The sequence below is a fragment of the Grus americana genome, chromosome 4 (assembly GCF_028858705.1).
Source record: "Grus americana isolate bGruAme1 chromosome 4, bGruAme1.mat, whole genome shotgun sequence".
Taxonomy (NCBI): Eukaryota; Metazoa; Chordata; class Aves; order Gruiformes; family Gruidae; genus Grus; species Grus americana.
Genome location: NC_072855.1, coordinates 17,196,112 through 17,223,470, shown reverse-complemented (window position 1 = coordinate 17,223,470; position 27,359 = coordinate 17,196,112). Strand labels below are relative to the sequence as shown.

The following is a 27,359-nucleotide window of genomic DNA, read 5'->3' as shown; positions in this document are numbered from 1 at the left end:
GACTGCTGTGTGTATTATCGTAGGAACATTGTGGAACATTGTGTCTGCTTTTATGTTGCCGAGGCACTGCTGCTGATGGTCCAATAGGATAGGTCTTTCCATATGACATCCTTGATTGTGAGACTCATCCTGTACAATGTAGAGGACACTTCTGTTTTCACGTCCCATCCTGACCACTGGGTTCAGTTGGTATGTATCAACTGGCAACCCATAGGATTGTATGTCTGCAGCACACTGTATAATACAGTTGAAAATATTCAGTATCTCTGCAGTTTCTAGGCCATTTCCCTGGGCAGTTTGGTATCACCTCCTTGGTTGCTACTGAGGAGTGCTTGGAATATTGGCAGGGGGATGAGGAGAATACTGACAACGTAATCCTGCTTGTGGTCCCTTCAGATCAAGCGAGTATTTTCAGGGAGAGAGAAGGAAGTTGCTTTGATTCTGTACTTGACAAGTCCATTGAGACTTTAGGACATGAAGGCCTGCGATTGTCAGCTGTACTGGAGAGTGCTGAATCAAGTCAGAAGGAAGTCGGTCCAGATCTGACCCATGCCAGATGTTGAGCCTTACTGAACTAGAACATTCACAGGAGTCTGAACAAGGAGCTGCTTGCTTAATACAAAGCATATTTGATCTTCAGTACACTCCTTTGTACTTGCTGATATGCTACGAGATACATGGTGGGCTCTGTGCTGACCTGGCAGTTTTTGACGGGTCTCTTGCAGCTTTCAGACCTCACATGTTGTGGCGGTTATAAAAAGTTCACGTTCATTCTAGAGTGCCTCAGACCAGGGATAACTTTATACATGATTTTAAAAGGCAGATGACCTGATCCAGGAGACACTGCTACAGAAGCTGAGAATATCAACAAAAAGTGATTGTATGCACATCTGTATCAGTGCATCTGCTTGCAGAAAAAAACTCTTCCAAATCAGAAAGTGGAACTGAGAAGGCACAAGGGAATAAAAAGAACAGAAGTAATTTGTTGTAGAGCAGAGAGGTGACCTTTCAGTGCAGCATACAGAAATCAGGTGTGAAAGTCAAGCTGATTGTGGAGGCCCTCATTTGGAGAAGAAGAATCCAAAGATGTTTGAACGGTCAGCACCTGAACCCAGCACCCTCAGAAGAGGATCTGTGAGATTTTGATGTATTCTTTATTTGAGGACCTAGGGAAAGATCCAGCTATGATCAATTTTGTAGGCTCTGATTAAACATAGTGCACAGAAACATAACGTCTCACGGTGGTTGTCATTGCTTTGGTAGGAACCAAGCTGCTTGGTCTGGATCCATATATTCTGGGCTGAGGTTTGCATAAGCTTCCCCTAGTCTAAGAAGACATTAGCATTGAATCGTTCCTGATTTTGTGTCTCACATTCATATGACAGCTCTTCTGGCAGTTACACATTCCCAGAAATGGGACCGTGTAGTTTTTTGGCTTTGTCAAGGCTACTGCTGCCTTCTCAGGCTCCTTAGTAGTCTGAATACAAATCCTCCCAGAAAAGCTCTGAAACTGTAGATGCTCTGGGTTTACAGCACTCTTGAGGAACACAGAGTACTTAAAAAAAATTTTAGGGTTCTGAACACAATTATTCCTTATTTTAGCTAGAAATACACAGCTGTAGCAAACAAACAAACAAAACCAAAAAGCAGGCCCCCATGCTATGTGCTTTTGTTACGACATGAAGATTTAGATTTTTGAAAATGGTCTGAGGTCCCTGAGAAGTGCATTCCTGTACCTGACTTCTTTAATTTATTTCACTCTCCTCTGCAGCAGTTCTGTGCATGATTCACCACCTTACACAAAAATGTTTTCTTTCTTAAAATAGTTTTCTGTATGTTTGAGCTTTTTCCCAGACTTCATATTCTTTATGGTTTTAAAAAGCTGTATCAACACTGGTATTTGTGGTTAGGCTATGGATATGCACCATGTCTCTTGATTCTGTTCCTTATAGAAGTTGGGGAGGAAGGGAACTGCTTTCCCCAAGGCTTTGCTTGCTCTTTTTTCAGAAGATGCTTTCACCTGGAAGGCAACAAGGGTAAAAAACTGCATCAGCAGTCCTAGGTGTCACTCACTCGGCCCTCAGACTAATGTGAAAGTTAAAATTCAGAAAGACCATTAGTCAGTTTTCACAATGGAGCTTGTTGGCTGGCATGAACACCCCAAGAAATTCCTTTCCAAGCAAATTTACAAGCTTTCTGTAAGCAAGTTTTCCAAATCATTACATGCATATGGTCCTTTTTTATACTGCTTTACATCCTACAACTTTATACAAAGAAATTTTGAAAGCATTAGAAAATAGGCATGGCCAAATACCATCTGTTGAAGGCTAAGAAATCTCAAGTGAATCGGTTTTACTGATGATCTAAAAGGTCCGCAAAGTCTGAAGTGATAGGTTGTAGTTCATAGGAGGCTACTGCTGTGATGAAAAGATGTGTAAAATTTCATTAGATGTTTATGGACCCAGAGGTGAGGCCCCAGTGGATTATCATATACAAAATAAAGTTTTTTGTTTTGTTTTGTTTTTTTAAAAAAAAGGATTAAACGCTGACCTGTTATGATCTTTGGTCTAGATCATATCAGGTCTCAGCTACAAGGATAACCTTAGTGGGTGATTTGCCTGACATACGTAATTCATACTTGGCCTTGCTTTGTTTAAATTTAGTTTTATACTTTTTTCATGTTTAAGCAGTAGGGTAGCTAGTAACTAGACATTTTTAGTAAATAATTGCTCATGTTGCTACTAGTTGACTGACAGCAAATGAAATCCTACAAGGATTTTTATACATTTTGGTGGTAGTGATACAGCTAAGTGGCCACTTGGTAGGTGAGAGCTTTGTTTGTCTAGGGTTTTAGCATAATCATTAAATCACAGCTTTCTCTAATTGCTTCAGCTGCAGCCAAACTCAGTTGGATGGGATTCTGTAGCAAATGGAATTCTGTCACATTCAATATCGGTGTTTGCTTTATTAAATACCATTTCTCTGGGGACCCGCATAGACTTTTGGAGTTTTTAATTTGTTACAGTACGTAATAGCTGGCTTCTGTGAAGGAATTGTTCACCAAACTGCATTCTTGTTATTACTACTGATGCCTTTTTACTTTAAATGAGGTTGACAAGGTAAGATATGCCATTTAGAAGAAAGCCGTACTTACTTTGCTCAGCGCGGACCGAGTTTTGAAAGGGAGCACTTCTTGGCATGCATAAATTCTCCTGTTTGTTTGAAGTGAAAATTTACAGTTAATAATTAAAACAAACATACGAAACCACTCTGTTATCACAACCTCTGGGTTTCCCAATGTGTGCTTCATTCTCTGTTTCTTTCAGTGCCTTTCAGGACAGGAACTAACTATCCTTTGATTTAGCCACCTTAACACCCTTGTCAGTGATCTGTTACACTGTTATACAATATTATAGCAGCAATAATAGTAAAAGTTTTGGGGTTAAGTAGTTTTTTCATTGTAAGCAGGTGATTCAGACATCTCCATTTGAATCAGAGTTTTAATTTGTAAATGCAAATGTCAGTTTAAAAAGTTTGCTACCCTGTGCTAATACTGCTTCTCACCATCAAAACTTGTAAACCATGGTGTATACTGAGAATCTGTGACTGTCTTAAGCTCGCTTTGTCAGAGCAACCTGGACTCCTGATGATTGTTCCTTCATTAATCAGACATGGGTGTCACATGCCTGTTAGTGAGTGTTATGTGTGTGAGGATAGTTCTACACAATGGAAATGGGGAGAGACTGAGCGATCTGATGGTAGCAGAATAATACATGAGAAATGGCAATATTTGATATGTGTTGTCTTGACTTAGGATTTCCTTACATTTCAGATTTCTGAGGATGTAGGAAGATACATATGAAGAACTCTGTCTCTAGTTTAATTGTATTTTGTACAGGAATTTTGTATCCGAACACAGGGTGAGATAAAATGCAGGACTTGAGGGCCTTTGTTGGCAACTATGGCTAGCCAGGGAGTGCAGTTAGGAAGCCAGGCAAATAATCACATCTTCTTCATTTAAAACATTTCATACTGGCAGAAATCTTTAACCAGTGCTCCAACTTCTGTCTGCCACTCAGAGCTTTTTATATGAAACAGCAGGAACCTGGCAGCCTGGAGAGCTTCGAGCGTTGCGAGCAAAAAACTTGAACATCATTTATAGGTTTTCCTGCCAAGACTGTAAAAATCTAGACAAAGTAGGTATGGTTGTTTCACCCAGCTTTTCACTTATGTTTGTCCTTCACTATGTAAGCTCCCAAAACCTCCACCTGTTTTCTTCCTGAATTTTAAATTCTTGGTAGGTACATAGAATAAGATTTACCTTACCTACCTTTATCCCTGTAGAAGTTACACGGCTAGATGAACTATTCTCTAGGCTCTCTCTGCAGTCAGTGAAGAGACAGATATCTCCAGGAGGCTTTTTATCTCATATGAACTTAGACAACTGTCTTGGGGTGAAATGAATCCCAGCCCTGTTGTCACCCTCCAGCTTTGATTCAGAAAATGTAACAAGTTCCATTTCCATGCTGGGATTTGGAGCCTTGCGCAGAATATTCCAACATGTGATTTCCACTGAATTTAATGGGAAAAGGATGCATAACTCTTTTAATTAGCTTTGAAAATCTCAGCCTTAATGTTTGAATAATTTGAAGGCACATGCATTTGTATATAAAAAATGAAAAGCAAGAAATGTATTATTCTCAAAAATGTGAGCATCTGGCAACTTCAGCTGAGCAGTGGTCCAAATGGCTGATATGGATGATACTAATTATGCCGTAGTTTTGAAAACTGGACCAAGTAAGTGGGGTCTAAAATATGGAGTCTAAAATAAGAAGTTAATACTTCAGCCCTACCTTTTTTCTTCTCTCTTTCCTAAGTAGAGTTTAGATTCTGAAACACACATTTAGCAAGGATAATATTTGCAGATAGAGTGACATTGCCAGTTGGCAAAAATGGTTGTGATTACTAATCCTAATAAGTATAAAATGTATATAGGAATTAACTTGAAAGGTGCTTTTGCTATACTAAAGAAGTAATCCTTTAAAAAAATCCTGAGTGGGGCTTCTGGGATGAGTTGAATAAAAAATGTGAATGAACTTTTAAGGGACGTAATTTGCAGGCGACTATATCTGTCTTAGGAAATTATTTGTTAATTCCCACAGATTCCCACAGTGGTTTTTTGCTTAAAGAATATGCACTGTTTATGCAGCAAAGATATAGTATATTATTAACACATAACAAAGAACTTGATTTTGTGATTTGCCATTGCTTCTTACCAGAATTTCTGTAAAGTGCCATAACATTTGCTTCTCTGCACTCTCTGGAATTACATAGTGCTCTTATAATTTCTTTGGGTGATACCTGAACATAGTTATATTATCAAGCATTTAAATGCAGCCAACAATATATAATTTAAAGTGTAGATATGCTTGTAAATAGTAACAAAAGGGAGTGATTTCTTAAATACTTCCTTCTTAAATGTTTTCTCTTTTTCTGACTAGCTATTGCTAAATTAAGCTCTTGTGCATGAGATTACCTGTCCTCTAAAGGAGATGGGACATACAATATACTGGATCTTTTCCACTTCATGTACAGTCACAAGAAATAACAGCTCTTTGGTTAGACAGAGCTGTCCAACATCATGATATGCTCTTACCTGATTTGCAAAGCTTAATATGAAGTCATAATTTTTAATTAATTTGACTTACAGGCTAACAAATGCATACTTGAATCCTAGTACAGCAAAGCCTTTAAGCATATCCTTAATTTTAAAAGTCTTTTGCTGAGTCTTAGCAAGAGTTTTTTCAAAGTCCTGTAGGGTAGAGGGTATGTAAGTGTCATATAGAGATACGTCTCCTCATCTATAAGTCTTTTCAACCCATATAATTTTCATTTATGATAAAATCAACTCTTTATTGCTGCATTACTTATCCCTGTCACCATTTGATACTTCTCCAATCAACTGGAATGTAACGCAGAAAGGCGATCCCTTCCCTACCTGGGCCACTAGATTTGCGCAAGAAGGGACAAGTGATAAAAGCAATATGTTTTCTTAACTCAGCTGAAGAGCTGTTTCTTACCTCTCAAAATACAGCCTGTTAGATTGTAGCTTAGATTGTAGTTGTTGAGAGGCAGGGACCTCTGAAGGTCCCGGCTTTGTACTTGTCTCTACTATGTGTGGTGCTTTCGTGAGACTTCAGTGAACAAAGAGGTGGTGAGAGTCCAATGTGAAATGGAGCTGTCAAGGACTGTCTTGATCGTGTTCCCATTGTAGTATCTGAATGTTCTCAGTAGTAATTTTACTTTCACTGTAATAACTGATAAAGGCATTTGTGTTCACTAAATTTTAGAGCCTTGGGAGTTGATGCAGTTGGGTAGCTAGACCCAGAGAGACTCTTTTACTAATGTTGCTGGGAATATGACTTTTTTTCTGTGCCCTAGTGACATATGATGTTTGATGCTCTATATTCACTGATGGCAATACTAGTTATTGCCTTTTCATTGGGATAGATGACATAGTAGCTTCCATTTACTCATATAGATGGAAGTAAACAAGGTAAAAAAGAAACCAGGTCAAAATGTCAGAATAAAATAAGAACATTCGTATGACTGACAGTAGTACAATAGATAATAGACACACTTAATATTCCATCTCTATAAACCATTCTCAAAGGCTGAGGCTGTGGGGTATTCTGTGGCAGCATAAAGAAGTGTAACCGTGGTTCATTTCTGATAAACACAAAACTCAAGTCTGTGATTTGTCTGCAGTGATCATGGATGGAGAATACTACTAAGGTAATCCATTACTGTTCCCAGCCAGCTAGAGATATCTTCATGGCTATTGAGAAACAGGCTCAAATTTGAAACAACTTTGAATATGGATTTAGCATACACTATATATATACCAAGTCCAAACAGATACTATGATATGGGCAGAAGTGTCTATTTCTGTTAACAACTGCACATGGTTTAGTTGTTAATGCCCAGTCTTTTCATTCACACAGCCAAAATATAGGTCTTATCCATAGAGACCCAGTGCAATCTTATCCCATGTACTTAAAAAGGACAAAAGAGCATCTTCTGCTGGTTGTTGATAATATAGCTATGAAATATCAAGGATGATGCCATGGTGGCTATAAGGAATTGGCAGTGGAATATGTCTTGAGCCCAGCTTCATTGCTCTTTTTTCCCCTTTCTTTCTCCTATCTGTTCTTGTGCACAAGTTCCAGGAGTGGAAATAATGAATTCAAATTAAAGAAGCAGGTGAAATGACACGTTTCATAAATTAACTCTTTCTGCTCTGTACTGTTTACAATGCAGCATTAAACTCTGCAGTCTGTTTCTGTTTGCTGTAGGTGAATAGTGAAACATGCACAGAGTGAATATTTAAGGATTCATTTCTCTTTTGTCCACAAGCTGCAGTAAAATTTAAACAATGACAAATAATAGGTTTGAGACCAGGCATTCTTTGATTCTGTTATTAGACTGAACCGGATAGTTCTCTCTTTTATGCTTTCCTGACAACTTAAGTTAGAAAATCTCCATAATTTTAAGGAATCCAGTTCTAAAAGAATATCCAACTTGATATACATGTAGCATCTGTGTAGACAGAAAAAAGTGAGTGCCTTAGATGTAATGGAATAACTATATTTTTACAGCTGCATGTAGACCAGTCTTGCTATTTACCAGCCTAGTGAGCAGTTGCCACAGCTACTCTAACAAAAAGTCTCTAATTCGGGCATACGTTAGTGGTCAAATGACAAGGAAGAGGTCAACCATCCTTTTAAATATAAGAAAAATATTTGTCTTCCTCACATCAGTGTCAGCATGTTTCAGTTAATCTGAACCCCTGGTATAATTGCCCAGTGTGGACTCCCTGTTTGAGAATCTAAGTGGCGCTGTCTCAAAGCAGTGTAGCTGCAAAGCTGGGGTGTACGGCCAGTAGCAGTACAGCATAATTGTTTTGCTGTAGTGATGCTGATTCCCACATCCCTGGGTTCAGAGTACATCAAGAAAATGGCATGAATCAGTTTGCATATTCTGCAAAGCCTCTCTCTCTTTCTTCTTTTTTTGTTTGTTTCTCCCATTTTATCTGAAATAATTAATGTTTGATTTTCACAGTTCCCCATTCAGAAAATAAGCTGTTATTGCTTCCTCCCCTCCCCATATTGTGTTGCTTTCTAGTGTAGTGGTTGATAGGCAATAAAAATAGGATCCTTGATATATTAAGAATTTCCAGTGAATCTGGAAGAGTAGCTTTTCCCTGTAATTCCATTGGATTCTTAAAGTTACTCCAGATTTACGTGAGAAGCAGACACATTGCCCCCATTTTGCACCCAAGTCAGTCTCTCTGAGGTGATATTGCTGTGGGGATTTGTTACATGACTGTTTTCTGCCTTTTCAATAAAACAGAAACTTGGTTTTTTTTCTTCACTGTACAAACGAAGATAAGTTCCAAAGTGGAATGTAAACAATAATTTAATTAATTATTAAGTAAGCTGAAGAAACTGATATGTTTTGGGCATTGAGCAGAGTTTTGGCAAGAAGTTGCAAGTATATAATGGAACAGAAAACTACTTATGACCAAAGCCAAGTCTTAAAATCTTTCTGCCAGTTTTACTACACATTGTTTGAGAGATGGCATCCAGCCACACCAGTAAGTGAAATAAAAGCAAGCAACACCATTAGAACTGTGAATATGTGTGAAATAACAAATGGAAGGAATAGAGTCGGGCATTCCTGGCGGGGGGGAGGGGAGCTGGAGATTCTGTAAGATACCACTAGCTGCAAGACTAAAGGTATGTTTAATGCTGTGTAAAACATACTTTATGTTTAAGATAAAATAAATGAGATATAGATAGAATAACAAATGCAAAAGCAATGGGAGTGATCCATATAAACCAGCCCTGGACAACCAGATTGCTGCTCTTTTTCAGGTGCTTTCAATAACTGCACAAGGTACCACATATTGCTAGCAAAGGTGCTCTGGATGTAAGATAGGTGTACATCTTCTTGTACCTGTAGGAAAATAGACAGCCATTTGACTATATGGGTTTCTCACCTACATACTGTATACGAGTATTCCACTCTTTCACTCTGTTCATACTGTTTCCAAGAAAATCAATTTAAGACTCAGAATATCAGTATTCCATATAGAATTTATATAAATAGCAAAAAACCTCTATGCCAGATCATGAAAACATTGTGCATTGCAGGGCTGGACCTACAGATCAGTACTCAAATGTCCAAATGTATAAAATTAAGATATATGGATCCCTGTTAATTTGTTACTCCTGTGAAATTTATATCAGAACCTTAAATATGTTGGGTAGACTCAAGACACGTCTAATTTAAAGCTAATGGGGAAAGTTATTGCTTTCTGGTATTCAGGCATTTTATTTTTAATGGTCTGTCAATGTGCTCTGAGTATAAACATTAGTGTCAGAATTTTTTAATGATACTTATCTTGTGAGTTTCATAATTTGTAAGGGCTGTGCAGTTTTTACAGGTGTATTTTAATGGCAAAATCTTATCTTGAACTGCATTTTAAAAGCTCAAGTGTAGTTTGATTTGCTGGGAAGGGGAGGAGAGAAGGAATACCATTCTCTCCTTGGGGAGACAGCAGTTTCCTTGCACAGCATTAACTTGAAAGAATATGAGAAGCGCGTATGTTGCCAACAGGAGTGTGGACGTATAGAGTTCTGAAAATAGTAAGTGTCAATAGGGAAGGGTTGCAAGTGCCAGAAGAAAAATGTAAGCTCCCAAGGGCACTATCTCTTTTTATTTTTGCCTTGTCCAATGCCAAGCCACATAGGTTGATGTTTAAAATTCGGTTATTCCTTGAAAAGTGATTATATGAAAAAAAGGTCCTGTTTCAGAACAGATGTGTTTCCTGTGTGTATTCAGAATCGCATTTATTTGTTTCCATGACTCTCTTTTTAATATACTATTTACACCTGTTATATGTGTGCAGCCGAAAGCGATGTGAGGGAGAAAACAAAAATCCATTTCTCGCTGGGTACGAGCCATGGAGCTGCCGTGATGGGGCAGCTCTGCCCGAGGCTCGTAGGCAGCAGGACCTCTGAATCCACCCTTCTCGGGAGCACAGTAGCCATGCTCTGCGGCTTCTTTCCTTCTGCAAAACTCTAGCCGAGAAATCTGCAACAGAGGATTAAACCACTTAACCCACGATGGCAGCGAACTGAACCGATTATTACTTCTATCCTTGTTAGTCACTGAGGACAAGTGATCGCTCTTTATAGTAATCTTTTGATATGGTCAAAGACTGTCGTCATGTTCCCTGTGAGCTTCTTCTGTCTTATACTGAACGCAGCTAGGTTCTTCTGTCTTGCTTCCTGTGAGTCTTCTGGGGTTGGTTTGTTTGTCTGTTTGTGTGTTTAAACTCAATTATTCCTGTTCTCAGCTAAATTCTTTAAGAGTGGGTGGCCCAGACCTGGCCACAGTACTCCAGAAGTGGATGGACTATTCCAGTTGAAGTCTTCCAGAGACGTGTTTGTTGGAGTGGAAGGGAATTATATCTAAGACATTTCCCTTGTTTGCAAGAGCAACAGATTGCTGACATATTTGCTTTATGATCTGGACCATTTTCTACAGTATTGCTTAGCCAGTTATTCCCCATTTCGTGTTTTTGCTTTTGTCACTTCACTTTATTGAATTTCATCTTCATTTCAGATCATTTTTGCAATCTATCAAAATAATTTTGAATTCCAATTCTGTCTTGCAAGGTATCTGCATCCTCTCTCGAGCGTGGTTTCATATACTGACTTTTTACATGAACTCCACTCTGCCTTCCAAGTCATTAAACAAAAATAAAGGAATTTGGAGAAAATGCCATAGGCTCAGTTGGCCTTATATTCCAGTTGCAAGATCTATTTTGGTTCAGCAATCACCATCACAGGCAAGTAGAAAAGCCTCATTTGGCTTGCAGACTCTTAATCATGTAAGTGTGTAAGGTGTAAAGAAGAACCCAGCTTGACTCTCAGATCACACAGTGAACATGTGGGACTATTAGATGGAGGGGAAAAAGAACATCATTGTACTTAAAATCTGATTACATTTGCCAAAGAAATCAGAGTCAGGAAAAAATATTGAAACCCTAGGATTCCATTTACTTGGAGACCCTATTCAGAGTTGAGCCATGCTTCAAATTACAAATAATACCAGGGGTGGAAGGAATCAGAGGGAACAATGACAGTTGTGGCAGAAGACGTTTTGCTGCTTGAGTAGCTGGCTACAGCAGCATGGCATCTTCACTTCCGACCCGACTCGCTGGCTGTCTCTGCCCTCTTCTCTCCTTTGACCCATTCCTTAAGTTTATTTTAATACAAAATATTTTTACAGTATTAAATATTTTTTTTTGTTATGTTTAGGCCATTATTTCAATGTTTGAGCATGTGAGTGCACTACGTGAAAGGGAGGTTGCCATGGTAATTTCTCATTATTGTTGAATAGAAAAATAATTACTCTGGCAAAATCCCCCGTAACCTGTCAGAGCATAAGTTAAAGATGCCTGGGGGCAGCCTTGCCTTCACCATCCCCTTTTTGCAAGAAGAAGGGGGTGATTTTATTCTTCTTCTTTTTTTTTTTTTTTTTTGTAATAACTGGATCCTTTTTCAGCTTGGCTAGGGGACACCTCATTTGGTTTTGTTCACCATTTGGCTGGGAGAGTAGTTGGGCCCACCTGTGACAAGGGTGGAGCAGAGAATTAATCAGCAGAGCATATCCAAGGTGTCAACCTTGGATTTATGTATTCTATTAAGGTTTGGGGTTTTTTTGTTGTTGGTTTTTTTTTTTTCTTTTGTGGGTGGGGGTGGGGTGTTGCATTTTCTGTTTTTCTTTCTTCCTGACATAAAATATGCAAAACATAAGATAAAGACCTTGGACAGTATTCAAACTGTGACAGAGTCAGGATATTTCATCTATCCAGGGAGGGAATCCACAGTAATTCAGTCTCCACATTTTCCTTGCCTTCAGACTTCTTGGAAGCAAGACTGAGTGCAAATATGTGTGGTTTTGAGGTGAGGGCCTGCACTTTCCCTGCTCTTGTCTGTCGTTCCTGTGTGCATTTGCATCCCAACTACATGATGCTCCTCTTTTGCCTCCCATGTCATTGGATGCTGCATGAGCAGCTCCAGTGATACTCAACCATGGAGTTAACAAGAGCTGCAAATTTGGTGTGTGACACTGCTTCAATCCTTCCCGCTCCTCTTCCTTCCCTATGACAAATATGACCGAAAGATCCCAGTTAAGTGATCCTGCAGCCTCTCTTTTGGCACATGGCAGAGCTTGGTAACTCATAATTACTTGTTGGACAATGCACTCTCGTATGGACTTATAAGGTCACCCACCAGTCTGTCCCGAGCAAAGGGTCGGTGCTGGGTTTCTGTTGAACACTTACCTATATATATTCTGTACTTAGCGTTGTGGCTACTCTGCTAGTCAATGCAGTGATGTTTGCATGTGGAAGCCCTCATCAGGTTTACACCAGCAAAGAGGAAAGAGCAGCAGCTCTCTGTGACAACAGATTTCTAAGACGTGGGGATGGTTTTGATACCTCTTTGCGTGACTAGATTTTGAGCAAGTACCACAGGGCCGTGCGGCTCATTGTCCTGCCGCTGCCGGGTGGGATGAGCCTTGGCAAGGAATGTGAATTACAGGCTCTGACCCAGCCGAGAAGTTTCCTGAGGGGTCTCTGGTAGGAGCTGGAATGCTAAAACCTGTCCTTACCATTTCTTCATTGGATGCTTGGCAAAAATCAAAGTAAAGTTGTGAGGCAGGAAAGATACCCGGGTCAGTGGAGCGAAATCTAATAGTAACGTCTTCAGGAAAACCAGAGGCAGAACTAAAAGACCCAGATAGTTATTTCTCTGCATGTGTACATATAATGAATAAGATAGATGCAGGTTTTGCCTTAAATTGGCATTTTATCTCAGGATTTTTTTTTTTCCTGTGAAAGTAACAAATGCTTTCTGGCTTAGTTCTATATTGCTTAGGCATTAAGAGGTACTCAGCGCTCACTACGCTGAATGAACCTGGCCTTGTACGCTGGGAAGGCAGCTGCCGTGAGTGGGATAGAGTGGCTCTGAGGAGTGCGACTGGGGCATCTTCAGAAGTGTATTTCCAGCTTTGTTGCTGATCCTGTGTGCTGCAAGTGATTTAAATCTCAGGTCCTCGAAGGAGCAGAAGAGACTGCACCAAACATTTCAAATCCAGATATTAAATATATCCATAGTTTTTGAATGAAACGGTGGATTCTGTCGTTGCCTGACTTCTGTGAAGACCCTTGTGAGCTGGACTACTTGCACAGGTGCTAGACATCGAGGTTTGGGTGCCCGTTATTGATCACCCAGGTCTGAAAATGCCTGGTTCAATTGTCAAAGCCAACAGACCACCTGTAGTGGTGTATTGGTATATGCTTTACATTCTATACTATATTAATGATTGCTATTTTCCAGCTATGTGTATTACTGTAAGTCTATGTATACACAGGTCATCTTAAAATATCGTTTTCACTTCATGTATCACATTGAAAATTAAAGATTTCACACAACAATTACATTTAGGTAACTAGCTGGTATTTAATTAACCTGCAGTAGCATTGTATTTATATTAAATGCATTGGAGTGGAATGGCTATTATATTTAGTTTCTAAATAACTTTCTTGTCAACTCATGCTGATAATCGGGTTATGTAGCATTATAGAATTAAGTACTGAGGTTTTTTCATTATTAGGACCAAGAATTTGAGATACATAGTCCAGAAAAGGGGGGGGGAAAGTCATAATAAGTTTATTTGCAACTGATTTATAAAACCATTTTTAACATTTAAAGAAACATATGTATTTATGAGAATGAAAGTTTTTACATATTTAGTGTGCTTGATAAAATGAAAGACAGTTTATTGTACAATAAACTAAACATTTTAGCTTTTTTCTTAAATTAGGACTAGAAACTTACCTAGGAAAATTAGTTTGAAGTATCATATAGACATCTACACCCCAAAATCATAGATGAAGAAGCGCAAACTATGTGTGATCCTGTCAAATTTCTTTTACAAGGGATGAACATATTTTCATTTTGCCTCCTGTTAAGTGAATGATCTGTTGCTTCCTAGGATAGTGACAACCTCTGGTGGGATGCCTTTGCAACTGAATTTTTTGAAGATGATGCAACCTTAACCCTTTCATTTTGTTTGGAAGATGGACCAAAGCGATACAGTAAGAGATATATTTTTTTGTTCTAATTTCAAGCCTGAGTTTCTAAACACAGTTTATCTGTAAGAGACAGATGCAACCCTGGCAATGACAAAGTCACTTGTTTGTATTCTGTGACCATCAAGTTCCATTACAGAATTGCATGGCTTGGGAATCCTATTTTTTTGTGGAATTCCTTTGAATTTTATTACATGAAAATAAATTATTTCCTAGTGGAGCAAGGCAAATAATACAATATAATCTTTGGAATTTTTTAATTAATTTGCTTTGGCTGTGCTTGCACTCTTTGTTAATTTGGTTTCCACAAATATTCAGGTGTTGAGTCTTGTGGGCAAAGTTGTTCACAGAAAGGGAACCTTGTAGCAAATTTCAGTATCCTTTCTGGAAGGGCTTCCAGATTTAAACAGGGATCAGAAAAAAAATACCAAAAGCTATATCCTTACTGGTGTAGATAATCATTATTCCATCAGCTGCATGGATCTATACTGTTTGCACACATTAAGGACCTGCCCTGGATATTGTCTGAACAGCAGTGGAAGTCTAGAATACTCTGAATCAAGCACTAAATGCAAGCTTGAATAAAAGTGAAGCAGTGAGTAAATCTTATGGCTTTGGTATCCATTGCCTGCATACACTGAGCAGGAAAAAGGGGTAAAATTCATCGAACAAATTGTTTGAAGTGAATAATTCACTCAGCTTTAGCACTAAGCAACAGAGAGATAAGTAAACATAGAAAAACTGCATTGCCAATTGTTTCACTCCATTCAGAGTGACCCCTGCTTCACGGTGACAGCTTGCGCTCTCTGCTTAATGTTTTGAATCTTGCAAGGTTCTTCTTTTTCGTGAGAGTGACTGATTGTCAGCATATCACTCACATACTTCTAATTCCTTTTATCAATTATCTCAGGTATTTATTTGACAAGTGTTACCTTCTCCTGGAGAAAAAATAACAGCCACTTTAAACGCACGTTCTGGGATTAGTGTTGACAGAATTACAGTTTCTTGCCTTTCAAAGCAAGTGATAACTCTGTAAAGGTCCTCAAATTACAGCCTATAGCAACATTGGTAACAGCTGATCTGTCCTGATTAGGTTGAGTCAACTTGTCAGATATCAGATTTGCTAGTTGTGTTATCAGTCCAGAAGGCACAGATACATCAGCAAAAAAGCAATTAATGTCCAGTTAGATCAGAGGGAGTTGTGTTTCTGGAAAACGGCGCTGCATATGAAAGAATTTGTCAAAGAGTAAAATATTCCTGTTGTCGCAAGTGCTTGATAATGGTTGTGCTTGATAATGGTTGTGCTATCTGTAACTGGGACAGTTTGGTACGGGGCAGTACTGTGATTCTTAGCATTGATAAGCATGATTGAAAGATCAAATTACAGTGGGCATGTTTTTAAAAGCCACTAGTACACAGGATTTTTCCTCTGGTTTTGATTTCTGACCTCTGCACAAACTGTTGTTGCTTTTGTTGGTGTTATTCTCAGCTTCTGGAATTAAAGCTCAGCATATAAGGCTCTTTCTGTTCATTCACACTTCCTTTCCTTTGTTAGTAAATATTTACGTAATTCTGAACTACAGTATTAGTGATTGTTTCTGACACGAGCAGTATTCCTGTTTAGTGATACTCTGAAGTGCATACTTGAGCTGTTCCAGTCTGGGACTTCCACTGCCATCTGAGCAGGCTTTGAGAGCAGCCTTGGGGATGCCAGGTCATCCCAAGTCCCTACCTGGGGACACGTCCAGCGTCGCTTGGAAAGGGTGCAAAGTGGAGGTTGCACGTTAAGAGCAACCCTCTCTTCCTACCAGGGAAGTTGGTCTCCAAAAACATATCCAGGAGTTAAGAACAGTCTACTCTCCTTTGGGTGCAAACATTAGCAGAAAATCGCTTCTACCTGTAGCAGGTCCTAGCTGGCACAGAGACCTGATTGAGGTCTCTGTTTTGCCCACCCAAGCCACGCACGTGCTCTGTTATGACTATGGAGGGCCTTGGCATCTCCCAAAGACCATAATGTCACCCAGTACTTATACTGCAAATAACCGGTGAAATCGCTGGCCAGTGGGCTGGGGCTCCTCTTAGGTGAGCCAGAGTATGTTGAGTGGTTGCAGCACCAAGCATGGAGTTTTGGAAGAGATGAAACAAAAGTGCCTGGTCTCCATCCACACCGTCCCCAGCAAGACATCTGCCTCTTTGCCCAGCATGCATGCTCTTTAGTAGGTAGTGGGCATTAAAAACATGGGAGCTGGCTGAGGGGAAAGAGAAAGGACAAATTGTTCTTACTCTTGCAGGTGCAAACAGCAATGGAGGGAACCAAGATTAAGCCCTAGAAAAGAGAAATAGGCATCCTTTGAGAAGTCTGTAGAGTTGAAAGTGATGAAAGATGCTGACCTCTTGCATTTGCTCCAGGATTCAGCTCAAAATTGCCTGCCTTTGTCTTGCTTCAGCCTGTGAGAGATTTGCTTGCATCTCTAACATCTGTTGTGGCTGCACCTCATTTTTTTCCTTTGGGCAATGGTTTCCCTCTTCTGGGAACAAAAATATTCGTTTCTGGAGCAAATTCCAGAAAAAATCTTGTGAGGCTGTGCGTGGGAGAAGGACAAATAGTTTTTCGTTGTCCGTGGCCACAGTTTTTCTCTGGGTTATGGCAATTCCCAGTCCTTTGCCCTCCTTGTTCTCAGTGACTATCCAGATCTTGCCTTAAGCCACTGGAGACAAGGAGAAGCATAGTCTTTGGCTGCAGGTTCCTTCTTCAAAGCCCCCCGAGACCGTTGTGGGAGGCTGCTGGGAATTTGTGTATTCTCTTCTGCTCTTCTCTAATCTTGACTGCAGTCCCCAAACCCCTCTGGGGGCTTCTTTTCCATGCTTGCTTTAAACTTTTCCTTTCCATGGGTTTCCTATCGCAGCCTTTTTCCCAGCTGGTTCTCTCTGCCCTCTGCTCTTACCTGGACAGCCCAATCCCTCAGCCAATGCAAATGTTCAGAGCATGTGAATCGGGCCTGTAAATCATTGTGTATGTGTTACAAGATTTTTTTAAAAAAATACTACTCTTACTTGCATCCCATTTCTTCTAACTTTTAATATACAGTTCTGTCCAAGAAACTGTAAGGGTTGTAAACTCACTTTCTTTTTGTCTCAGAAAACTAGGCTGCTTATTTAATTTCATGGCCCCAAACTGAAGCTTTATGAAAAACACCAAATATTTTTAGGCCTGCCTTTCACATTATTGTGTTTTACAGCACTCCTCTCTATACTGAGAAAAGCGGTTTTCTTCACTTTGCTATTCTCACTGTTGGCCCTGCAAGGTTTCTCCTCAACTATCAGCTCTGAGATTCTTTAATTTGTAAGGAAAAACAGATATGGGTCAAAGTGGGGATTTTAAGTCACCGGGTTATGTTTACTTTACTTGGCAGAGACAGCTCTGTGTACTGATCCTTGAGCTAGCTTTAAATGTGCCTGTGTATCTGTATGGCACAGCATATAAAGATACTTACTTATGCCTTGGGAAGAGTAGAGGTGTGTTAGTTCAGTGATCCACCAGTACTAATTAATTTGATTGCCAGGTTTGTTAGACCTAGACCAGTTATCTTTGCAGAACATTATTCTGTCTCGGATAGATGTGCACTTGAAAGCCCAACTTTTCATGCAGAGATTCTGTGTCAGACCCAAAATCACTGCCGTGCCCATCTTTGCAGCTCTTTCTGTCTTTCTTTGGTATTTTATTTCTGTAGATGTGAGAACTTTACCTTCTGCAATTCTTCCTCCTTGGTACAGCATTCCAGAAAGAAGATACTATCTTCTTTCAAACATCCACTGAAAATGTATGTTTTTCTCCTGCTTGCTTATACCCCTCAGCTATTCTTTTGGTCTGTTATTATCTACGAACCTTACTCATGTTATTAAATTCTATGTTGAAATTGAGTTTTAATGAGAAACGCTACAGAAAATAAAGATATATTTTAATGTAACAAACAAGGGTGTAAATTATGTGTGTTTTCCCTAGTCTGGCTCTTTGGCTACAGTGAGATGGAGAGAAAGCTCACACATCCCAATGCCTAAAGACAGGGAAAGATTCCTAAAACCAAAGAGATGCTACCTGTTTTAAACTGCATTGAATTATATTCAACAGAAACTGAGAAGCAAAAAGAAATTTGCTTTAATTTATCATGCCCTGATTTATTGGATCAAGAAGTAAATAGGATTTAAACAAAACCAAAAAAGAAAATATGCCTAATGGAGCAGATTTTTTTTTTCCTGGTTGTGGATAAAACATATTTGTTTCCTGTTAAGAGCCTTCTATCCCTGTAAAAGAGTAAATACTAGACTCTGATCCATTGTTGCCCAGGTTCTTTGTTTCTTAGAGACAAAATATTTCCTGAACAGATAAGAGAAACAAGTTTGATTGACAGCTCTTAGCAGAGTCTCATCAGCTGCTGTGCTGACAGCCTGGTGATGCGCACTGTGCTGATGTGGTAGGGACTGACAGGTGATTGACAGCCCAAGACTGTGGAGACAGGAAAGATGAAGCATGCTCAGTAAGAATAATGTGCAGTGTTTATGCAGCACTGCAGAGAATAGGAGCTAGAAAGTTAACTCTTTCAGAACAAAGGGACACTGTAATGCATAATGAATGCAGTTGCCACTGTACAGAAAATTAGAGCTTGTCTACATTTCTGTTCACTAAATGCTTTCTGTTCATGGAGGAGCTATATATTGTGAGGAAGCAAAAGCATGAGCTATCACATTTGTAGCTGTAAAAAGATTTCACGTGTGGTAGGTATGATGGAGTCCTCAAAATGGATTTATTTAAGCCTATAGATGTAGAATGTATCGAGAATTTCAGGCATTTTTTATGGGCTTCCATCACCCAATTTTTTATGGCATTGCATAATGTTACACAGCAGAAATTTCAGACAGAACCAGTTGAGCTCTTTTGCTCTGTGTATGCCTAGAAAAATATAGTGGTTTCAGTTTTATTGTTGCTCTGAATCTGTAGCTGATAATTGAATATGCGTTTTGTGTTATAATTGCTATTGCAGTTTGTGTTTGGAATGTACAATATAACTATACCATGCTTTGCATTTTATGCACTTATTGTTCATTTTCTCTATTTGGTGCATGAACCCTGCTTGAGTTTTCTTAATTTCTTGATTTTTTTATAACTGTAAAGTTAGAGGTACAGTTTTCTGGGCAATAGTTTCAGAGTACAGTGAACTTGGGGCCAAACGGTAAAATCAGCAGCTTTAACGTGCTTCTCTAAGATTCTCCATGTGCCTTTAGAATATATTACATACATTACGTACATATCTTAGACTTTACTACAAATTAATTAGTACATACACAGCGAGTGAGCGGCAACAAATTCATTCTACCTTTGTGCCTGTTTATAACCTGTGCAAAACAGGTAACTTTACAGCCCTTTGTTGGATAACTTCTGTGGGGTTTAATGGTGGAAAGCTATGTCTGGTGGGCATTTCTTAAAAGCAGGGGATATAGTTTGGGAATTAGAAGGGAAAGTTTGCCGCACATTACCCACTTGCTTAACTATTGTCAAAAAGATGGTTGTGAGAGGCTAGCACACTGCATTATCACCCCAGGTTTCTATGAAACTGCCGTCTGGCTTCTCTCACATAACTCTTAAAGAGAAAATTAAATTTGCCAAGAGAAACAGATTGTAGTATTTCCAGGAACATGCTCTTTCTTTTTCCTTTTATTTTTTCCCAGAGAAATCCCAGTCATTAAACATGATTTGAGCATTCAGGTACAACACAGTAAATTGGCCTAGCTTAGTAAGTGAGACAGATTATTCTGTGTGACTGCCTGGTCTTCATCTTTATATACCACTCTACTAGTTCTGGTTTTTTTCAAAGTTTCTTGGCAATAATTGTAAGTTCAGAACATAGATGAAAATTTCGTTAAAATCAGGTCTAACAGCTCCACAAGTGCCTGTGGATCACCACTAGCACCTCCACCCCTCAGTTAATGATTTCTAATTGATAATTAGTACTTAAAATTGGTGTTTTAAGGAGTTCTCAATCCATTTTATATATGCTCTATTAAAACTGTATATTAATAATTTTTAGTAAGAATATAAGCAAGGCACTAGTAAGTCAAATGCATTACAGGTGTCTAAGTGTATTACACCTATGCACTTATCTTTATCACCCAAACTTCTGTAAGCTTATCAAAGAGTAAAATGAGATTTGTTTGACAAGACCTATTTTACATAAACCCATGTTGACTGGCATTAATTACATCCCTTTCACTTCAATCTTCTTCAGTTAAATCCTGTATAATTTTTTTTCACTATTTTGTCTGGATTGATATCAAGCAAGTGTATTATGTTATACAGTTATCTGACTGTATAGTGTCCCTTCTTAAATATCAGCACAACAGTAGTCTTTTTTTTTTTAACTCCCTCAGTGGTTCTTTTTTTTTTTTTATTATTATTTTATAACACCAGATAGAAATGTGCAAAAGAAACTCTTAGAACTGCGAATTTTAAAACATTCACTCCTAATAGATACTATTTGAGATCCTTCTTAGCTGCTAACGGACTAGGAAGCACTTTTCATCTCATGATCAACATTCTTTCCAGAAGTAGAATAAAAAAGCTTTTTATATATTGATGTTAACAATTTTTCTGTTTCCAAATTAAATTAAGTTTTGAATAAAATTCAAGGTCTTTCTTATTTTCTCTAGCCCATACAGTCATGGATGTTTCACTGGCACCTTCAGCATCTCATTCTAATATTTTATGTTTCATAATGTGTTTTTACAAAATGCTTTCCCCCTTTTTCTCTTTCCTTTTACATTCTATATTCATCATAATGATCAGGGTTTTTTCCTTCTAATTATTGCCTTCATTTTTCTACTAAATTTTTGCCAAAGTTTTTTTGCTTTATCACAGTATAGTTGTAGCTTTTGGATATCTTATTAAGTCTGTTTAACAGATTCTTAAGTTTCATGCATTGTTTTTACCCGTGTTTTGTCCCAGTCAGTTGAGCTTTGGTGACTCTGGCATTTTGAAGCACCAGCTGTATCTCTTCTACTGATTGGGATTGCCTTTTCTTTGTCTGTACTGAATGTATATTTTGGATGGCATTTGTACAGAAACACATGGTCTGATTGGAGAGTGTTGAGAGGAAAGCAAAAGTCTTGAAAATAAGACTTAGTAAGAAAAATGAAAGAATTTGAGTTGATCAGTCTACAGAAGAGAAGACATGGGAAAAAGGAGAGGGCAAAATGGGACATAATAGCAAGACCTATCAAGGAAAGGCATGTGGTCTGTTTCCATATCCATGATAAGCGGAAGAGATACTGGCTTTAAATTGCATTTAAAAAGTACATTGAGGGGTTAGTTCCTACCAATAAGAAAAAAGAGGTGCTGGAGCAGATTCCCTGGAGAGGCTGTGGAGCCTCCACCAGCCAAGGGGCTGTGTCTGACCTGCATCTCTGATTCCCTGGAGTCACTGGTCCCAAAGCAAGTGCCAGCTGTTCAGTTCAGGCTCAGCCATTGTAACAAGTTCCGGAATGATTTTCTCATCTAAACTTTTGGGGATTAAAAACACTCTACTATTTCTCATTTTTAACAATATGAATAATGTTTTTCTAATACTGCTGGCTATGCAAGACTTCCCGCATGAATCTTCCACTGATTTCCTTCAGAACATGCATTTTTCTTTTTCTCCATATTACTGACAGGTGCTGAAGGAATAATTCCTCCTAGTTCCTGATTTGCGATTAGCAGATATGAATTAGACCTTCACCTCTGCCCGCCGCAGGCTTACTAGTTAGCATAATGTTCCTGTACCTCTGAGTTATTGATACCTTTAAAATACAAAAGGGCTTCTTTACTGTAAGGTGCCAGCCATGTGCAACATGTGTGCACATGCACGTGTGTACATACACAACCTCAGATGGGTACTCCATGGAAACATTTATCATGAAAACCATCCTATCAACCTCTTTTTCGAATATCTTACAAATAAATACAAGATTTCAGATATCTTACAAATGGGTATCTCAAATCTCTTCTGTTTGTTACTAAGCATGTTATAGAAATCAATGTTGGAGTCCCTATGTCTGTGAAGTGGCACCTGGAAAAGCGCTACTAAACTCCTAATGTGAATATTGCGCAATTATATATAGTCTCTAATTGCAGTGGCACACCGAAATCCCAGTCAATCAGATTGATTCTGCTGCTGTATAAACAGATTAAGCGATAAGCCCTCTTTGGGAGAAATCGTAATATAATAGGACGTGATACATTATAGGAGCCTAGGGTCCATTCAGAGAGCAGGAAGAATAAAGGCGAAATTAACATGAGAGAATCACGGTGATTTGTGGGCCTTTCCCTTGCCCAATACAAATAATGCCTTTGTTGTGGTTGGCTTTTGTTCACCCATTTGGTCCAAATTATGTAGCGTTCAGTTCTTTCTCTCTGCTGGAGACAATGTTAATAAAATGCTGGAAATCCATGCAAAATAATGGAAATCAATAGCTTTTTACACCAAAATATTAAACAACTTTTCACTATTACAAACTCAGGGTAAATTATTTCTTTCTTTGCATAGTGTGATGGCAGTTGTGAAGAACTGGTCAGTACTTTTTCTGTTTTGCTGAATAACTCGCAGGCAGATCAGTGTTTGGCTTCAAATGGCATCAGTACATTAAATAAAGATCATTAAGTTTTTTTAAAAATTGAGAAATAAAACTGTTCCTATACTGAGCTATTTTAAAACATTTTTGATATGAAATTGAACATATTTGGATGTTATTCAGCTTTTAAAATTATCATGTGATTTTTAAGATGGTCAGTTATTATATGTTATGTTCTTGCAGAACAGTGTTCTAATATACTTACTGAGTTCCTGTAAGAAACAAGACTCAGTCTGAATATTCATCCAAATCTAGAACTATACGTACCTTTCCCTTAGTAGTCAGGAAATATTTTTCTTCTACATTTTTTGTTTTATTTCTTTTTTTTTTAATTACACTTACATTGTTTCTTTTCCACAAGTGAAACACCCCACTCTGTCAGTCACCTAAGCAATACCATAAAAAAAATGGAAACTTTGTGGCAGACCATGTTTTCATGTTTTCCTCTTGTTTCTAGACCAAAGAGAGGCATTTAACTAAGTACAGTAGTTTTCCCCACAGCCGGTGTAAAGTATAATAGTTTGGAGCCTATGGATTTCCTGAAGGTATTAGAAACAACTTTCCTTTTATAGAGCACTGAATAACTAAACAGTGCACTGTCAGACTTTTTTCTTCTGTTTTTGAATCCTCAGATGTAGGTGAATCAGATTATCAATCCTAATGGGTTTGGGAGCTTTACGTATATTATGATAACTTAATAACAATTTGAAAATTCTATATTGTGCATATACACGTAACGCTACAGGTAGTGGTGTCGCAGACCTCACGGCTCTAGGACACTAGCAGGACAATGCTTGTAGGTGCAGATGATTTTTTGTTAAGTTCAGATAATAAAAAATTTGCTGCAAAATATGACTTCTACCCACAAATTTAATCTCACAGACATGTATGCACACACAAATAGAACACAGACAAATATGCGAATGTGCATCCTAATATAGTGTTGGGTTTATTGCACAAATGTGCATGTTTGGGTTTACTGTACAAATAAAACTTTAATAAAATTTTTAAATAGTATTTCAATGATGCAGTAGTGCTGTTCCACATGATGCACCTTATTTTCAGGCACTAGGTATTTACTGTAGTGCAATATTTTTAAATGGCTTAGGAGAATACAATATGCAACATCACCAAAAATTATGGAATCTTTATAGAAATACATTTAAACTGGGTCAGCTGCAGCACCATGATTAGTAGAAATAGAGCCAAAAGCTGACTCTGGACACTGAGATACTGTTCCCAATTCCATATTGGAAGTTTCCTTGAATTAATGTAGTCATGAATTTTTTTTTAAAGTCGGCTGTGTATGAGAAGGCTGAGATATTTCACAGCGGCTATCGTTCTTTATCATATTGAATTCTGCACTCCAAATTATATTACCTTTAAAATGTTGCTGACATTTTGCTGTTCCACTATTCTGATCCATACAGGTTTTATACCATAGTATTTTAAGTTCATTCTGGTTCGTATAGCAGTGTAAGCAGTAGCTTGCATTTCTTGTTTCTTCTCTCCTTTTTTTCTCAGAGAAGTGGGTTCTGTGGAATATTTGTTTAGGATTTTTCAAGACAAATGCAGGCAATATATAGATACCATTAAAAGTTTACATCAGAGAGGACAGTTTATAGGTGTATGTATTGGATTTGGAACAGAATGATTGAGATTTGTGATATTCCTTTGGTTTTGTGGAGTTCAAGATACTTTTCTACTGAACTACTGGTAATGTCCTGTCTCCTGAAGGACATTCATTGTCCAGTGCCCAGCTCTACCTGCACAGGAAGAAGTGCTAATTCAGGCCCAGTATTCCAGAGCTGGTTGGTTTGGTTTTTTTTTTTGAAGGATCTTTGCTCCATGTCTTAGAACATGAGTGTTGATACCTTGATTTTATGTTCTGTGGGAAAGCAAAGGGAGTACAGGCTAGCTCTGATGCACTAGACATGACCCAGGCTGCTGAGGAGCTAATGCTGCAGCACGTGGAGTTACCTGCAACCCTGCGGTTTCACTGTGTAGGTCTGTTTCATTGCTGTCACCCAGCCAAGACATGTGGATCATCATTCACTGATTGAGAAGAGTTTATTGCTCAAAGGTGCTATCACATGCAGCTTAGCATTGGACAAGATGTCTCTTCCATACCTCTACTCCAGAATGAACTGCCCATTTGTAAGAGCATTCCTTCAGCCAAAGGGGCTTGTACCTTGACTACAGTGTCCTGAAAGAGCTATTCCTTATCAGTGTTGCTTTTTCATACCATTCAGCTAGAAACAGCTGCTTTTCATCTGTGACTTGGGCTAATCTTAGAAGTTTACCATTTTGGATATAGTGGAGGATATGTGCAGAGAAGCCAGTAGACAGCTATCTGTTCAGCAGCCGGTTTTGGGTCAACATCATCCATTCAGTTCGCTGGGTGCCTTAAAGTAGATGTTGACCATTTTGTTGTATCTTTTAAAAATCCATTACTGCTCCCATCTCCATTTGTCTATGAAAAAGGCTTTTATATACATTGTATCTAGTCCAGAAATATTAGAATACTGTGTAATTAAATTTTATTTTTGTCTTTAATGTCTGGACTTGAATTAATAGGGCATTACTTTTCATCCTGATATCAATCTTGTTCCTTTCATTCAGATCCAAATTCCTTTGTAGTACATGATTTAATTCACTAAAATAAGGTAAAATGAAACCCTGGACCAGGGAGCATTAAACTAACATGTTTTTGGTGGCACATGTGATAGCAGCAGCCTGCTGTTTGTGTTTCCCTCTCCTCTTTCAGTTGCTCAGAGACTTTAAAACTTTTTTCACTCTCAAGAATTGATATTATCTATATTTGTTCCTCCCTCCCGCCCGCTCCCCACCTTTCAGTCTTAAGGAAAATCAGTTCATCCATTATTAAATGAGATTAGAGAGATTAAAAGTACACTTTTCTTTTATAAAATCAAGTCCCTATGTAGTTTTTTTTTTTTAAGCAATCCTGAACTCAAACTAGTTTGGTATTCCCTAACTGAGGATCAGTGCTTTCTTTTGTGGCAAATTAGCTTTGACTTGACAGCTATTTTAGTTTCAAGATTGTATGCACACCAGCTTTTCTGCTGAGGCTTGGCTCTTAGGGACAGTTGCACATGCATGGTTGGCTATGCATCAAATTCTGTAATCCATAGGGATGCTCCAGGTTATTGTTATTTAAAAAAAAAAAAAAAAAAAAAGTCCAGGCAAAGAGATGTTGAACCATAACATGGCCTTGCACCAAGAAAATGTTAATCAAGTTGGAAAACAAAGGGGTATCTGCCCTTTCCAGACTGTTTCTATTCAATATTCTGCTTTTCTTCATCATGTATGCACAACTAAATTGATTGAACTGGTTAGCAGTTTTAGAATGAAAATAAAATAGAGGACATCTTACATCGAGAAAAGGGCTTAACTTAGTAAAATGTGCACGACCTGTAATGTGAATTTGTGTACAACTTGAGAACTTATGGTAGGGAGAAGGTACTCAAGTAAATAGAAAGGAAAAGTCTGGACAATACTTTCCAACTTGGTGACCCAGCATCTCCAACCACCTTCAGAAAGGTAGAGTTTGTACTGTTAGCACTCTCATGGGCAGTTTGTTGATTTAATCTGTTGTGCTAGTAGCTGGAGGCTACATCGACGTTAGTAAGCAGTGCAGTGCAGTAGGAGAGGTTCTGAAGAGCAAAACAGCTAGTGTTGAGGACATGATGTAGACACAGCACATGTTTTGCAGAGGTTTACTCTGGACTAGGTCCAGTCCGGTCTAGTGAACTAAATGCCTGTTAATGGCTGGCACGCACTAGGTGCATTCCTGGAGTCCATCTGATTCCTCTCTTGTGAAGTGAATCCAGTTTGTGAGCTTGGAGACCTCTCCACAAAGCAGACCAAAGCAGGGTGATTCAGCCACTGACTTCAGAAAAGCGGTCCTTAACTGCGCTAAAAAGTGAGCGTGAATTCAGCTCTGGAGAAGGAATCCCTTTGTGATAATGCCTTCATTAGTCATCCTGCCATGTCTGGCATCCTGGGTGAAAAAATTGGTTTAATTTTACTTTTGATATCAGTTATAGCATAGAGGGAATAGCCCTCTGCTCTTCTGCTTCCAAAAAAAGCATGTTAGTCCTGGAGGAGTCTATTCTACACTACACATTCTAGCACTGATTATGTTCCTATGATAATGCTCTTCTCTGGTCGGATGGCAATTCTCCTTCCCCAACCACCTGCTTGATTTTTTGCCTTCTGGAGATGCAGACAAGGTAGACTATTCAGCACACCACCTCCCACCCTTTTCACTTATTTTAGTCTTTGTGAGGTCTGCAGCCTTGCCTTTCAGTTAGGTCTTAGCCCTTCCGGTGCTGCTGACCTCCCTCAGGGTAAGCCAGTAGCCAGGCTTGGCAATAGCTGTTTTTTTCTGCTCCAGACCCACTTCCCCCATGGTGGGTCAAGCAGTTAGTCCCAGGTGACAGTCCTA

General features: G+C 38.7%; 1 protein-coding gene across 11 annotated transcripts in view; it reads left to right on the top strand.

Moving 5' to 3' along the window:
- Positions 1-27,359, top strand: part of LDB2 (LIM domain binding 2) — a 226,157-nt gene that overhangs the window by 68,669 nt on the left and 130,129 nt on the right. For 10 of the 11 annotated variants that reach the window (XM_054824868.1, XM_054824866.1, XM_054824874.1 and 7 more), the window contains exon 2: positions 14,134-14,236. In XM_054824868.1, the coding sequence (XP_054680843.1) occupies positions 14,134-14,236 (103 nt within the window). Of the gene's footprint in view, positions 1-10,745; positions 10,919-14,133; positions 14,237-27,359 lie in introns of all 11 variants that reach the window. The other variant, XM_054824867.1, reaches the window with a different exon arrangement.